Below are 15,203 nucleotides of genomic sequence, written 5' to 3'. Positions count from 1 at the left end.
GGGCTGCAGGGCACTGCAGGCTGAGCCATGTGGGCCCAGCAGCCCATGGGGAGTGGGACAACCCCTGGATGGGGGCATCTTGTTGGCCAACATCCCCCAAGGACTAAGTGAAGAACGTCTCTTTGACACTCACTCTGGAGAAATCTCTCCGGTTTGTTTTAGTCTAGGTGAGAAATGGCGGTATTGCTGAAAACACAAGCACTTAAAGGAGCTAAGAGATAGGCACATTCCCCACTTCAAGTCCACTTGAGGGATGCAGATACCCCACACAACAGGTCTGGAGTGTGGATTCACTAAGACATTTTGTACTCCCCACCCTCACTGCACTGATCTCTGCTCAATTCATCAGTGCAATGGAGGAACCAAGCCTCTGCCAGCAAATCTATCTGCTTGATCAGAAAAAATACTGTGCCAAACATACTGGCTTTTAGTAAATACACATTTAAATGAGTTACTCAGAGCACGGAGGGAGCAGCAGAATGAACCATTGGTCAAGGCAGACCTGAGCTTCTCAAAACATTTCATCCTATTATCACTGTATCACTGCCCAGATTCAGAGCCATACGTATTCAGCACGTGGTAGGGGCAGTCACAGCGGGGTAACTCCCAAGGTAGTCCATGACATCTGTGGAGTCATTGTCTAAGAGAAACAGGACTGCCCCTAAGAACAGGATATCTGTATTCACCAAAAACAAATCATCTGGCCCAGTTTTGACCTTCTCACAGTCTGACATTGATGTCATACCCTGAGCTTGCAGGTTTCCCTCAGCATAGACCTACACAAGCAAGAGGAAAGTCAGTCACATGGCTTTTAATTTTCATACATTTACGGCCAGTTTGGTTCTGCCATTCCCTTCTCCTTCGTGAGCCCTTGCTGAAGTCGTGCAACGAAAGGCTAAACCAGGCACCCCAGGTTTGGATTCTGTATTCTGACCCATGCCCTAAAGATCTGTTAATAGCTGGGACTCTTTCAGGATCCACCCTGCTCAGGATCAAACAGTAGGTGCTGTACCAGCTAGACCTAGTTAACAAGGCTTCTGGACAGTTGGAGCTTTGTACAGCTGTTCAGGTGTTGAAACTCCTACAGAGGACTTCATGACTTGAAGAAAACTTGAACTTCATGTCCAAGTGACACCCTTCACAGTGCATTAAAAGGGAAGGGAAATTGCACAGAACAAAATAGAAACAAAAATCAAACAGGAACGCTTCAAAAACTGTTAGGGAATTGAGGAACTTTTAATGGGTACTGAGTATTCACGACCCTTAGGAAGCTTTGAAAATCTTGACCTCTAATCTGATCTTGTTTTCCACTTGGCTCGATGGAAGGATTTTCTGAATGTATATTTTCAGATACTTATTCACAGATAATTTTCTCTCTGTATCCATTTCAGTGTCTTCCTCTTAGATTTTGTCAATCATCACTGCCACAGAGATTCAGTAAGGCTGTCTTGTAATCGCCACTTGTGTCATCCTGACAGGGGAAGGCAAATAAGAAAAGGTGAGTACAGAAGTCCCTCTGAGCACCCCAAGTGCTGCCTTTTTCAGTCATGAGATATACCTGCACAGGAAAAGGGCTTTACAAAGAGCAAGGCAGACTTAGCAGAGTTATTGCCAGCTGACACACCATCAAAAGGGAATAGAGAAACAAGGCCTGTAGCTGCCACCTGAAATAATATTTATCAAGTCCAATTCTTTTCTTTGGAATCCAGGTGAGCAACTGATCAGGACTACATCCCACAGAGCAGCCCAGAAAAAGTCAGCATGAATGAGAGAAACCGAGCCTTTAGTGTTCAACTTTAACTCCCCTGGGTATCCCTGTATTGTTCTTTCCCTCACAGGAAGGGAAAGGGCAGTATAGGTAGCCCCAACACATGACATTTTTCAGAAAGCCACAAATATGGTCATTTTGATCTAGAAAATCACTACAGAGAATATCATGAGATGAACATTTTGCTCCCTTTGACTATTTTGTGGTGACAGGTGTAAACCCATTTACACTTCTCAGAAGGAATGAATATTGCATACAGACCCTTGAAGACTGATCATTAATCAACATGACAGACACTGACAGTGTCAATTAGAAGAAAGGGCCTTCATTACAGAACGAGACTTCCCATGGAAACTACTAAGGATAGGACTTCTGTGCCATATGCACTGGGGGAAAGGAATGCACCAGATTCCTTATGATAGATTATAAAAGACAGCATTCCAGCCCTATTAGATAGCATGGCTTTTTGCTAGAAAAGGATCACTCACTCAGAGCTGAGATTCAAACCCCAAAAGTTACAATAAGCTTTGACAAGGTTCAGTTTCTAGACCTGTCTCACCACAGTATGGACCAGGCCTTCATCTGGGGTAAACTGCTTTAATATAAATAGCCACAACTGCTTTAACTTATGTGACACTAGCTTGAGGAAGTTCAGGACAGCAGAGAGAAGAGGAAATAGCACAGCAGTGTAGGAAGGGAGTGACAGGAAGGATTAAATGGATCTAGATTCATCTAGGAGATCATAAAATGCACAGATGCAGTCTGTCAATGAGAAGCCTGGCACTTTCTCCTCAGGTTTGGCTTTGCCCAAGTCACATCCAGAGCACACAATCAGACTCATGCTTCAGGCACATATATCTCTCAAGGAGGAGATTTTTAATAGGTCTGATGAAGGAGGAAAGCTATGATCTTTGCAGAAATATTTTTACTGAAAACAACCATGAGAGTGTCTCATAGGTTAGGAATGTATGTGATGACTAGGAATGATCATATCAAGACGATGCTTACCAGAATACTGCTGGAGAGGGACTGTCCTGCAATCTTCTTGAATTCAGCCTTTATAAGATTTAAGTCAACTTCATTGCGGGAAACGATCACCCTTATAAGAGTCCCATCATGGGTGCCAGCCCCCTACAATAATAGATTTGTCAGTCTACAGTGCTAGTGGGTGTTCAAGGGATAAGCTGTCGCAAACTGGTCCAGGACTGGAGGAGTCAGTTTTCAAATGTCACTTGACATACTTTCTGCAGCATATCTACTTCTCCTGGACCTGCTGTTGGCACCAAAAGCCATTCACAGAATTGCGCTGCGAGTCTTTGCACATATTAAATGCAAAGGCAAACATGCTACAGAGCTGGAAGTGGGGACTGAATACATACTGCCCTTCCCCAGCACCACCCATGCAACACCTGGATTCAGCCAATGTTGTATAATCTTTCATTCCCAGGAACATTAAGCTCACATCGATAACAAAAAAATTGGGGGGAATATGAAAATAATCAGTTGTCCCAGCCTTCCAAAGAGTTGGAATGGCTGGCATCTTTTACATATGGATTAAAAGTTACAAGTACGAGTGCAGTTGGCCCTGACTGCACTACCCATATGTCTCATGTATTCTTATGTGGAAATCTCTCATTTTATACTCCTTTGAGAGAATTGCTTCCTAAAAAGAAAACGTCACCCAATCTACTAAGTTAACATCATAGGCAAAACTCCACCATGATGAACATCCTAGGAAAGCCTCTTCGAGAAGTCTTGTCCACATAGCAGAAGGTGGGACTGGCCTGCTTGTGGCGTCCTAAGTCAGAAAAGCCAGATTCTTTTGGTATCTCAAGACTAAAGGGTACTTTTCTACCTAAGGTTTTTGAAGGGAATCTGCTGTTACTAGCAACTAACATTGCTGGATTTCACCAGAACTTTGGCTCTTCTGATTTCTATTGGAAGTCAGGTTACAGTTACGCCCAGTATGAAAAAACTGTGTTGTAATGAAGAGTCTTACCTTTAAAGCATAGTACAGCCTCTCTGCGAAGTAGCAATGGATGTTCCTCGTGCACTTCACTAGGTATATGAAAAGGCTCAGTAAGTATCAATGATAATCCCAGCCCAGAGCAGCAGGTGATAAAGATTCAACATGCTTTCCATTAATTCAGTCCTTCCCTTGGATCTTAGTTTATTTTATCTAAGAAGTACGCTTCACTTCCTACCAGATAGCCTAATAAAGTAGATCCAATCCACATCCAACTGCTGTAGGAGAAAAGATGACAAATTCAGACAAGAAAAAGGGAAATATAGCAGCTCTTACCAATAGCCAGCATGGCATCCTCTAGTGAACCATGAGTTTCACTCTTGATAGTGTCTTCTATGCTCTTACTGGCAAGTTTCTGGTATTCTTCAAACACTGTTTGAAACACAAGGCACTTTAAATCTTCACCAAGCAACTGCTCAGGCATTTTGCACCCAATATTTACAGGTATTGCTTGGCTGGAGATATGGAAACACAAATCCCACTAGAGCAGCCTAAAGTGGTGGCCACATTTGCACTAACTTCAGTAAGCTTTAGTCATGCCCAGAAATCAGCTACAAAAGTGGGTAGCAACGTTCACTAAATCCTCAGAAAGTAGTAAATAACTGCATGTGCACAGAGTGACTAATGGAACAGAGGGGCTTAATTCTCTGTCTTCTTTTGAAAAGGTAAAGTTTAATAATTTCATATTTGGAAATCTGACCCTTCGTCACTGTTTAACCACCGAACTGAAGCAAGCTACAGAAGGGTAGGCACAACTCTACCATTTGTTCTTGTGTTTGTTCATGTCTCTGGCTTCAGGAACCAAAATAAAATCAGATTAAATCTAGGATTATGCTGCTCATGGCCCTTGGACTTTTAAATGATGACAACAGCATGGGAAAAGTTATTCCAACCACATTTAAAAAAACAACTCAGAAAAGAAAAGCAGAACACAGGTGCAGATTCCAAGATTTTGAATTCCCACATTAACAAAACATCATCAACAGAGTTACTGTTGTTTCCCTTGCACACAGAATACTCTGGGGTTCAGAACTACAGACCTCAAGTTTGATTTCCAGCTTTTAAACTAGCAAAGAAGGAAAATAGCTTTGTAACACAATGAACATCATACTTAAGTTTCCACAACATTTAAGATCAATTCCCTAGACATGAACTCTCTGATACTTCTGTGAAAGGCAACACTACAGAATAGACAGATTGATACAATCTTCACAACTCAGGCCTGCTCTCCATATTCAAAATATATTAACTGCAACATGTACACTCAAGTCTTAAAAATAAACTGTTACTCACAGCCTGCCTCAGTACAGAGGAAACCACAGATTCATTTGCTTGGTGATAAAATATGTCCCAAAGGTTGGTTGCATCCAGACAAAGACAGCTTGAAATTCAGCTCTTAAAGGCTGAGGCAGCCAAAGAGTAGAGCCATTTTTTTCTTTTTTAAGCGATTCTGAGAGATTAAATTTGAAAACGCGAGGGGGGGGCTGGCTTCCAGGGCCTAGAAAACTGTCTCAGAAGACCTCAGCTTGAAAAAGCTCAGACATACCTAATTTATCACCAGTCTAATTTAGCTCCAGTTGACTTACACACTACTTGATGTGCTTAAACCCAGCCTACATAACAAAACCCGTTAGTCAGAGCCTTGGACGGCCTCAAGAGTCTGAGGCAAGAAGGTCTACCCATCGCTTTATCAGTGATTTTTCCCAGAGGAACCCATGGCTAAGGAGTCACAGGTCTATCCATCACATGATCTTAGCTGGTTAGAAGGGGACTGTCTCTGTTTCCTGGGATTTATAAGAAAAGCTATATCCTCTAGCCATCACTACAGTATCAGGACTCCCAAGTAAGCAGCCTGATTTCAGTGGCACTGAGTCTTCACAAGCTCCCACCAAAGCTACTGACAGCTCTTGGGCACTCTGAACAGCCAAGAATTAGGACACACACTTAGGTGCTTAGTTCTGATCACCTGCCTTTGCCATCTGTAGCCATGCCTCCTCTTTTTGGATAGTCTCATTTCAGAGACCTGTGAGTGGGGGCTCTGTTCCTTACCTTTCAGCAAGTGTGTGGCACTCCTTGTGCACAGGATGGTGATGAATTGTATCTCATCCGTGCCCCGTATCTTCTCTCCAGCAGCATAGAGCGCCTGCAATTTAACATGCACAGTTACTAGAGATGTTGTACGCATGCAGCTGCTGAAGGAATGGAGTGTGGCATAAGGCACTGCTTGGATAAAGGAAGTTGAAATAATCTAAAACACCATATGAACTAGACTCTCCTAGAATGGTTCAACGCATAAATTCTTGACTGTATCTTCTAGTCAAATTAGGCAGCAACCTCTTCCCCCTTTCTCTCCCATCTGCAGCAGCCGGAGCAGCTAACAATGCTCTTGAGGGTCTTCCCTATTCTTAGCCATCCCACTCCACTGTATCCATGTACTTCCATATGTTGAAAGCAGCTGAGCCTGAGCCCCGCTCTGATCACTCCTCTACGGAGTGGCAAGGCTCAGCAGTGCAGGCAAAACTGAAGCACTCCAAGCTGCTTGTGCTTGCAGAAGAGCCCTCTCAAAACTGCCATGGCTTCAACCCCCTGCTGACCAGGATTTTGTTGCCCAAGCACTCTGAAATTCAAGATAACTGGGATCCAGGCATACCACTGATCACAGGCATTTGAGAGTACCTCTGCATCCTGGAGAGCCAGCGCTGTGTCCACATAGAGAGTGGCATTGTCCCTCTCACCCTATGAAAATAAAAAGAAAGCTAACCATTTGCTTTCATGAAGTATCTTCCATACAAGGATCACAGAGTATGTTCTAGACAAAGATGAATTTTCCTTCTCAGCTATCTATTTCTGCAGAGTACTTGAGCACTAACGTTTCAGAAAACACAAGAGCTAACTCCTTGACTGAAATGCATTGAAATCACTCACATGATTGGAGCAAAAAAGTTGCTAAATTATTCTGCTGCTGAAAGGTTCAGTAGGGTAAATGCATCCGAATGCACTCTCAGCATTGTGGGGGCAGAATCTGGAATAGGGTTGAATCGTAACTGGGGGCATTGTTTTCTAAGATCACTGGAGAGTGTAATGACTGTAATGAGTGTATTTATGCATATGAAAAAGTGAGGTGGCTCCTCACAGCAGAGCTGACAGAAAGTTTCCATCTCTTTTACTGTTGCTAAGGGAAAGGGGGGTTCCCTGCTTCTCTCGCTCTGAAGCTGAAAACCCAAAAAACCAGTCAAAGTGACATGTTGTCTTTGCAGTTTATCTGATGATCATGACTGCATTGCCCCTACTCATGGCTTCCCCGAGAAGGAAGAGGAAAATGTTAAGATCTTTAGATCCCCATTTCTCTTTTCTAACATTACCTGAAGAAGGCAAACTAGAATCTGTTCAAAATAGCCACTTGTTTCTGATTTTATGTCTTCTTCCAGATCAGAATTGTATTCTACATGAGGGAAAAAGAAGGACAAGAGAAAGAGAATTTATCATTTGGGTCACAAGGTCAGGATGTCATCAGCCACCCAAGGACAAACAAAAAGCCTGGTGTTAGTCAAGAAAGTCACTAGAGAAAGACCCAGGGGTGAGATCAGCCTACACGCTCAGTGACACCCAGACAGGCATTCCCATCTGTGGCTGAGTGTAACACTAGCTCCACTGATGTCAAAGGCATAATCCAATACTTATTGACAGAGATGTAGTTTAAGGGAGCAAAGAGATGTCAAATATGTACCAACACATATTTGACAGATTCCCATCTACAGTATATTTAAGGTGGAGAGATAAAGTGAAGTGAGTAGCTATATTTTCGTCTGTACACTGAAAATAGTCTGTGTGTCCCAGCTGAACCAAATTTGTGATTTGCTGACTTTTTCCACCAACTGGATGGAGAAAGAAAAGGATTTTCAGATTTTCTCATCACAGCCATGTTCTGTTTGCCAGGCTGAAAGCAGAGTTTGGCTGTACCTTCTTAATTTTAAAATCCCATTTTGCTGCTGACATGGTTAGTGGGTAACCTTGTTCCTACTGTGCAATCAGGCAGCCACACATTGCTCTGATCACACAAAGCAGAGCCCCAGGCAATTTACCTTCTTTGTATGCTTTGATTATCTCTTTGATCTGTGCTTTTGTCCGTGATGCCAGGATCTCTATGATGGTACCTTCGCTTGTTCCCACACCCTTTAATTGACAACACAGTGGAGAAATAAAAGTGGAGGAAGATGTCTCATCATGCAGCAAAATCTATTGCTAGAGAAATATCATCAAGTGAGGAGTTTAATAGCAGCAAAGTGTCGGGCTGTGTGCTGAGCACTGTTAGGATGAAAGCTTGGGACACATTTGGTTTGTGCACAGATTTGTTTACTGAGGTGTACAACTTTTAAAGGATGATTTTATGCAACTGTGCCCTTCTACAATGCATTTTTGGATCTGAGTCTTTGATGACACAGAGTATTGGAGAGATGTGGGGAGACCAACTCTTGTCCAGTCAATATATCTTTGTATCATTTTCATAGACCTCTCTCAATCTGTGATTTTAAACGGTACTGCATCAACAGGCAGTGCCCAACCARCTCCAGCCTGGCCCTCTCACCACCACTCATTGATTCCTTAAAGGCTTCACTTCTCACATGGGGTGTCAGGCAGCAGTTCTGGCCTGAGACTGTTGACCTCCATACACAGGAGGCACTGCAGAAAGCAGTGAAGAAGTATTTAGCTGGAAACTGGCATTTGTGGATGATCTTTCTTTGCCAAAGCTAAGAGTTTAGTTCTCCTGCTGCTGCCTTCCCCAAGCCCTATGAGATATGTACAAAAATCCAAATGCAGCCCTAAATGTTAAAGTAGCATTTTTCACCACAAATGTGCTTTAATAGAACAATTAACTATATAGTTTGTTATTAATAGTAGCCTTCTGAGAAATTATATCACACAACACTCCAGTTACTATCACTTGCATTAATAAGCGCAATTACAGGAAATTAGCACTGGAGCTATGCTATTACTTAATAAGCAGCATGCAAGCAACTCACCTTCATGGCATCGTGAAGCTCCTTGGCATCGTACTTGAATGGTGGGTACATGAGAGCTACAATGAGCCTCTCAAACTTGCCACTCAGCTCAGACTTCAAGCTTTCAATCAGATCCTGTTAAACATGCACTACATAATTATAAAAAAATCTCAAAAGAACTCTTCTCTGCCCTGCACTGCTCATCTCTGTCACCCACAGGATTGTGTTGATAGTTCATTAGCAAGGTCTTGGGGCTGGAAAAGGTACCCACCTTCAGAGTGGGATTTGTCTAACTCCTTCTATATCCCCTGTCATCCTGACACCCAAGCTTCTCCTCCATACTAATCAATTCTGACAGAGTCAGGAAGATAAAAATCTTCCTCCACCCTACTATACAAATCTGGAGAACCAGGCAGCTGAAGGCCTTGAATTGAGCAAGGGATTAACTTCACATAAAAGTGAATCCCAAAGGCCATGCATAAGTGCGTACCAAGGCATTTTACAGAATCAGGCTCACAGTTTGTTTAAAGGTGGGCTTCAGAACCTTAACCTCATAGTAAAGTAGTTTTTGGGGGTATGACTCACCCTGTTTTAGTGGGTACATAGGATGCAGCCACTCTATTCACTGTCCCATATTCCCCCATGCACATTTGTTCCCCTTTCTCAGGCCCTTACAGGGCATCCCCCTCCTCTCTTTAAAGGTCTTTGGAGATTCATCTTCCTACGATGACCCAATAGCCTATGTTGCTCTTTCCCAACATGTCTCCCTTTTCATGTTTAACTGTGACTCTCATACAACTGGATCCACAGTAGGGCTGGTGGAAGAGTTTGCAGCACAGAAAGTTTCCTGAAAAAAATAAGATTTTATCCAAGCCAGAAAGGTAGCCACAGAAAAACATGGTTTTTGACAACTACAGTTTGTTTTCCTCTTCAAAATTTCCTAAAAAAAATATAATGAAATAAGTCCTTGTTTAATTTTTTTTTTTGTAATTTAAAAGGGCCTCAAACCAAATTTTTAATCAAAATGACACTTAGAAAAGGATAATTTTTTGTTATAGTCTCAAAAGCAACACAAAGTTATGCTTTAAGTGAATGTAGATTTAAAAAAATACATTTCTGGTCAAAAATGCCATKTTCAGGAAAATGGTAATCTTGAAGGAAATCCAATTTTTCCACCAAAATAGAATTTAACACATTTGCCCCAGGCCTTACAATCAAATATCAATCGATGTATTTCCAGAAGACCTGAATACTGTTTGAACCATGCTTGCAGGATGAACTGTACAACCATCTGCTACATCCTGCATGCAGTGAAATAGTGACTGAATATCATTTTGTGAGAACCTTTCCAAACTGTGCCTTGAAGGATTTGGCAATCTGTTGTCGCTGTATATTGCTCCTCTTGGTTAGGACATCAATTATAGCTTGCTCATCAGTCCCTAGGGAGAAGAACAATAAGCCATTAACACAGTGCACAGAATAAGTTGAGACTAGTCCCAAATTCAGATTCAAGTACCCAGCCAGCCTTCCCTAATTCACTGCCTTCATGATGTAGAAATTTAAGTATTTCTTGAGGAAGCTTTAATTTTGAATTCTCCACATAAAAACATGACATCTCTGGCTGCAATTTTCTTAAGGAAAGGCTTTCAATTGGATTGTTATAAGCTCAACACATAAGAATTTACACATGTGGTTGATATTAAATGAAGTCAACTCACCAAGCCCTTTCATGGCTTTGTACAGAGTCTGAGCATCAGGCTTGGGGTCAAAGCTCAAAGCACCTGTCACGAACCTGCTCTCCTCTTCTCTCTGAAARAATAAGAATACAGGGCTTTTTTCTGCTGCTTTTCATTAGCTGATGGAAAAGCATTTTGGAAAAGAAATTATGTTATTATCCCTGGCCTACACCTGGGAAAGGCACAGGGAATTCCGGTGGTTGCTTCAAAGTCATCTGTCGGGGCAAAGCTCCAAGCAGAACACAAGTTTCCTGCCTCTCTCTGGCTGTACTGGCCTGTGGCTCCTGGCTGAAATGTGAAATGCAAAGCAGTAGAGCATGACAGCATGACTTAGGCTGTTGTGACACTCTAAGTGCAGGTGGTCCCGACAGAAAAAGCTGAATAGGCTGCAGAGGCTGGACTTTCCTATGACCCCTTAAAGGCAATGCTTCAGAGCACATATGTTATAATATCATACCGCTATTAGGAACCACATTACCCAGTGCTTTAGCACAGGGTCATTTTATACATAGCCTTTTCCACTTCAAGGCATAGTCATGCTCTCACAGACCATTTTTCAAGGTAGCAGCTTTATTCTGCTGCTGCTTCATTTGGGTACAGCTAATTTCACAGAAGCAAGCATCTCTGCTGGAAGGATTTRGGCCAAGAGCAGTGCCATTTTGAAGGAGTAGACCCACCTGGAGAAACATWGGATTAATGTTCTCCTTCTCTCCATGACTTGAGGACTAACTATACAGAAATCACCCAGATGGATCACTAGGAAACTTCCAGCTCCAGAGTTCCAGGGCAGAAAGTCTCTGATCGCCACGAGAGAGTGATACCATCAACCAGAACCTGAGCTTAAGAGCTTCAATTTAACAAAAGCTGTTAGTCAAGGGACTGGCTTGGATATATTGACATATTTCTGACAATAAGGTCCTGTCAGCATGGAAGCATGTGAGTGGTTAAATTCATAAAAAATCATTACCACTTCATTCCAGTAAGGAGCACTTTTTAACTTTCTTAGCAGCAGAGGGCTTTATACTGTCCCAGGAAACTACTATATTCTCAAAAATGTGACATGTTATGGGTCACTGAGCGCCACCCAGCAGTCTCCTGCTCTGGTGCAAATCTCTTCTGCTCTTATTTCCTGTGTGAAATAGGTCTCTACCCCTTTTCCCTAGAGTCATACAAGGTCATTCAAGTTCTTCCCAGGGAGAAATTGTCCCTGGAGAAAAGTTCTCCCTGAGCCAGCCTTCAGGTAATCATTGCCAGATAGAAGAGCTTGTGAAACTTCCCTTCAGGACCTGTGTCCTTGTTTTTAATGACAGTCTGCAAGATTAATGCTAGACACTCCTGAGCACATGGCCAAAAAATGCCAGGTCCAGCCTAGCACCACAGCTGAGGCATGAGCTGAGGCTCAGGATGACTGTGCAAGCCAGCCCAAGTGTCCTTGTCCAGCTTCTGCTGGCAGATATAACTAGCACTTGCCTGCCTGTCAGCCAAGCTCTGGGGGCAGCGACAAGCAACCAGAAGGCAATGATGCCCAACAAGAGAGGATGATGTGTTCATCAAACACAGAAGGATCTGGAAGCCCTCCTCTGTTCACAGCTTTACATCAGCATGGCGACAGGCTCGTGAGCCACCACACCCTGCCACTGGCAGGGAGCAGCTGCGGAGAGGAGGGTGTGGACAGGTTACACTCAGCCCTCTGATTTTGCTCTGAAAAAGTTAGACAATCCTCTAGCTACACCCAAGAGACCATGTCGAAGAAACACTCTGGATCTGTGCCCAGYAACTCAAGGAAAGAGGGAGTGCAAAGCTGGGCTTTCATTTACATACAGGTTTGGAATAGGCAGAAACAAATCAAACAATGGACTTTTTTTAAAACTAATTCCAATAAAGATTTACAGCCCATCCTGGCTCAAGTAGCTCACTCATGACTCACATCCTACACCTCATTCTCTTTGTGTATATAATTGCTTCAACAAAGGTACAATCACATCAGGTTACTCCAGAAACCCAGTTCAGTTTGGTCTCTTTTCTGGATGAATTGATCCTATAATTACCTGACTGAAAATACTCAAAGCATCTGTGTAACTGTCATGTGAAGATGAATAATTGGCAGGAAAGCAGTAAAATCAGTGTACCTTACAGCTGTTGCTCTGAAAAGCTTTTTAATTTATGAATGAAGAGGAGGTGGGTAAAAATTTTCCTATCAAAATATTTTCAAATCTAAATTGTATTTTACTGAAAATCTGAAATTCAGGGAGGCAGGTGGGGTTACTCTTTTTTCTGTGGAAAGTTTAAAAATAAATTTCATATTTTTCATTTGTTCAGTTTTGAATTGTAATTTTCACGAAGAATTTGGAAAAATCAAAACAAATGTTTTACCACCCTTCCTTTGTCCTCTTCTGTTCTCTTCACACCTCCACYCCCACAACACCAATAGATAAAAAATTTCTCAAGCTTTAAGCTTTCTCAAGCTTTACTCCTTTTATTTTCTTCACTCTAAGTTTTCAAGCTATTTCCATCTTTGAAAAAAAACAAAACAAAACAAGGGGAAAAAAGGCAAAAGTTAAAGTGAGTCTTCCTTCAAGCTTTGAGTAAAACCTGTTTTATTACACTGAGCTTCCAAAACGAAATAGAGAGGCAGAGGGAGATCAGGAAAAAGGAAGATTAGAATACCAAATATTCTGAAAAAAGTCATGACATGTTCTGACATCAGGAAAAGGTTTTCTGTTAAAGACCTGGAAAATGGAGAGTTGCTTGAGATTTTTCTTCAAGATTTTTTTAATTTCAGTTCCCACTCCTCTCGCTGGCAGAATTATAACTGAGAGCCTGAGAAATGATCAAGTCCATGTGAAGTGGTTTCTCACTCCACAAGGGAATATCGCACCTGCAGTAATATAATACACTGCAGAACATCCCTCCTGAATTCCCTGGGCTTAGAGCTCCTGAGCTAGTCTCGGGAAGGTCCTGGCRCACGCAAGCGAAGAGCTGAGGCTGCTTGCTCAGCCAGCTGTCAACGCCCAGACTCCCTGTGCCACAGCCGGGAAACAGAGCAGCTGCTGCGTCCTCTGGCACATCAACCTCACTGCAGTTTTACTGCTTGTACGAGCTGCTGAAACATAAAACCATCTTCACAGCAAGAAGGGGGGCTCTGGGACTGGTCATGCCACAAATGAGACAAAAGCAGCAAAGGCAAAGCCTGCGCGGTGCTGGCAGTGCTGCTGGGCAGGTGGCAGGGCCGGGAAACACAACTTTCCCGTCACGACTCCTCCCTCACACGCTGTGCTCCAGCAGGTCTCTGCTAGACCTTGACTTACAGAGAGAAAGTCCCCAGGTCCCGGCCTCCTCCGTTAGCTAACGAGAGCGCTGCCAGCCATGTCGGCAGAGCTGTGCTTTGCCCTGGGCACCAAGTCCTCCTCCTCACACTGCCGAGGCTGCTCAGGGCATCCCGCGAGCACCYTGGGCCACAGACCGCCCAAAGCCACAGGAATCCGAAAGGCAGCATGCACAGCATTTCTGCCTCTTAGCAAGCCGACCAAATGGTGCCCAATTCTATGTCACTGCAGCAATATTCAAAACCCACCAAAAAAACGGATGCTGCAGCTTGGTCACGGTCTCCCTCTGTGACTGTGGCCTGCCAACACAACCGGAAACCAAGATGGGGATAGGCACAGTGTCCTGAAATCACTGCCCAGAGGAGAGGGGAACAGACATGGAGCCCATGGCTTTTGGACCTAATGCAGAACTCAGCTGTGCAATTTAGCTATTCCCCAGCATCATCTTCCCACATAGCCAGACACACAAACACACCCCAGCACCCTGCTTAACCGAAGAACCAGGAAGAGTCTGATCATTTTCCTGAAGCCAGCAGGCATGTTAACACCTCCCTTAATCAAAGTTTTGGAAGTTCTTTAAAACTGTTTTATAGTCAGATAATCAGCAAATAGGTCTGGCTGATTTCTAAAGGGAAGTATTTCATTTCCAGACAGTGACTGATGCAATTTATATGTTATCTCATTATGGTGCCAAAACAAAGGGGTCTTACTTTGATATTTCCTCTACTTACCCAGCCCTTCCACCACGCCATTGCTGTCTCGGTAGTTGTTTCTGGACCTGTTAATGAATAAAACCACACATTTCACAATTCATGATAAGAGAAACAGGGAGGGGGGGAGAGGGAAGGGARGGGAAGAAAGAAAAGTTCTTTCCAATAAACTTACCACAAGAAAATTAGAATAACTGTGCTTCTCRCAAGAGGCTTATTCCCTCTGGAAACTGCAGGCAGAACCAGCTTCTCTGTGCTGGGAACGCACAGTTATAAACCACCTTTATCTATAAATTCCACAGGGCAACACCCTCAGACATGGCTCGACCTGTTTTTCACATATGATCTCACAGGGAGAGATCAAGTTGCTTAATAAACCAGGCTTCCCTTGTGAAGAGCCCTACATTCAACCTCAGTTGACTAAAGTACCTTTTAATTTTTCCACTGAGCCCCCTCTCCCCCRCCCCAGCATTTTAGCCTCTGGCACTGACACAGCATGCAAATTACAACCAGGTAATTCCCAGAATAAAACTCCACTGAGACTCAGTGAGTTCTCCCACAACTTAATAGGCCACTCTCATTATTAAGGACTGGTTCTCTCAACCAATCTGGACCACAGCAAAACAGGACACTAGAA

At 43.1% G+C, this 15,203-nt stretch overlaps 1 protein-coding gene across 1 annotated transcript; it reads right to left on the bottom strand.

The window, feature by feature from the left end:
• Positions 1-1,411: 1,411 nt before the first annotated feature.
• On the bottom strand, positions 1,412-14,608 carry ANXA8L1 (annexin A8 like 1). The gene is made up of 12 exons (XM_026061311.1): positions 14,588-14,608; positions 10,513-10,603; positions 10,139-10,233; positions 8,816-8,929; positions 7,877-7,967; positions 7,157-7,236; positions 6,471-6,530; positions 5,844-5,937; positions 4,071-4,166; positions 3,768-3,826; positions 2,777-2,899; positions 1,412-1,471 (listed from the first exon to the last, which is right to left on the bottom strand). Exons 1-12 carry the CDS (start codon positions 14,606-14,608, stop codon positions 1,412-1,414), a joined length of 984 nt encoding a protein of 327 aa, XP_025917096.1.
• Between the last annotated feature and the right edge of the window lie 595 nt (positions 14,609-15,203).

The sequence above is a fragment of the Apteryx rowi genome, unplaced genomic scaffold, assembly GCF_003343035.1.
Source record: "Apteryx rowi isolate R43461 unplaced genomic scaffold, aptRow1 scaffold_18, whole genome shotgun sequence".
NCBI lineage: Eukaryota > Metazoa > Chordata > Aves > Apterygiformes > Apterygidae > Apteryx > Apteryx rowi.
Note: the sequence above shows the minus strand (reverse complement) of the source record. Positions and strands in the feature narration are given on the sequence as shown.

Bases quoted from the DNA above. Each gene is read 5' to 3' on its own strand.
- ANXA8L1 (XM_026061311.1), bottom strand. From the start codon at position 14,608: ATGGCGTGGTGGAAGGGCTGG. The intron at 10,234-10,512 runs GTGAGTTGACTT...TCTTCTCCCTAG, and splicing joins CAAAGCCATGAAAGGGCTTG to GGACTGATGAGCAAGCTATA. The intron at 3,827-4,070 runs GTAAGAGCTGCT...TCATATACCTAG, and splicing joins GGATGCCATGCTGGCTATTG to TGAAGTGCACGAGGAACATC.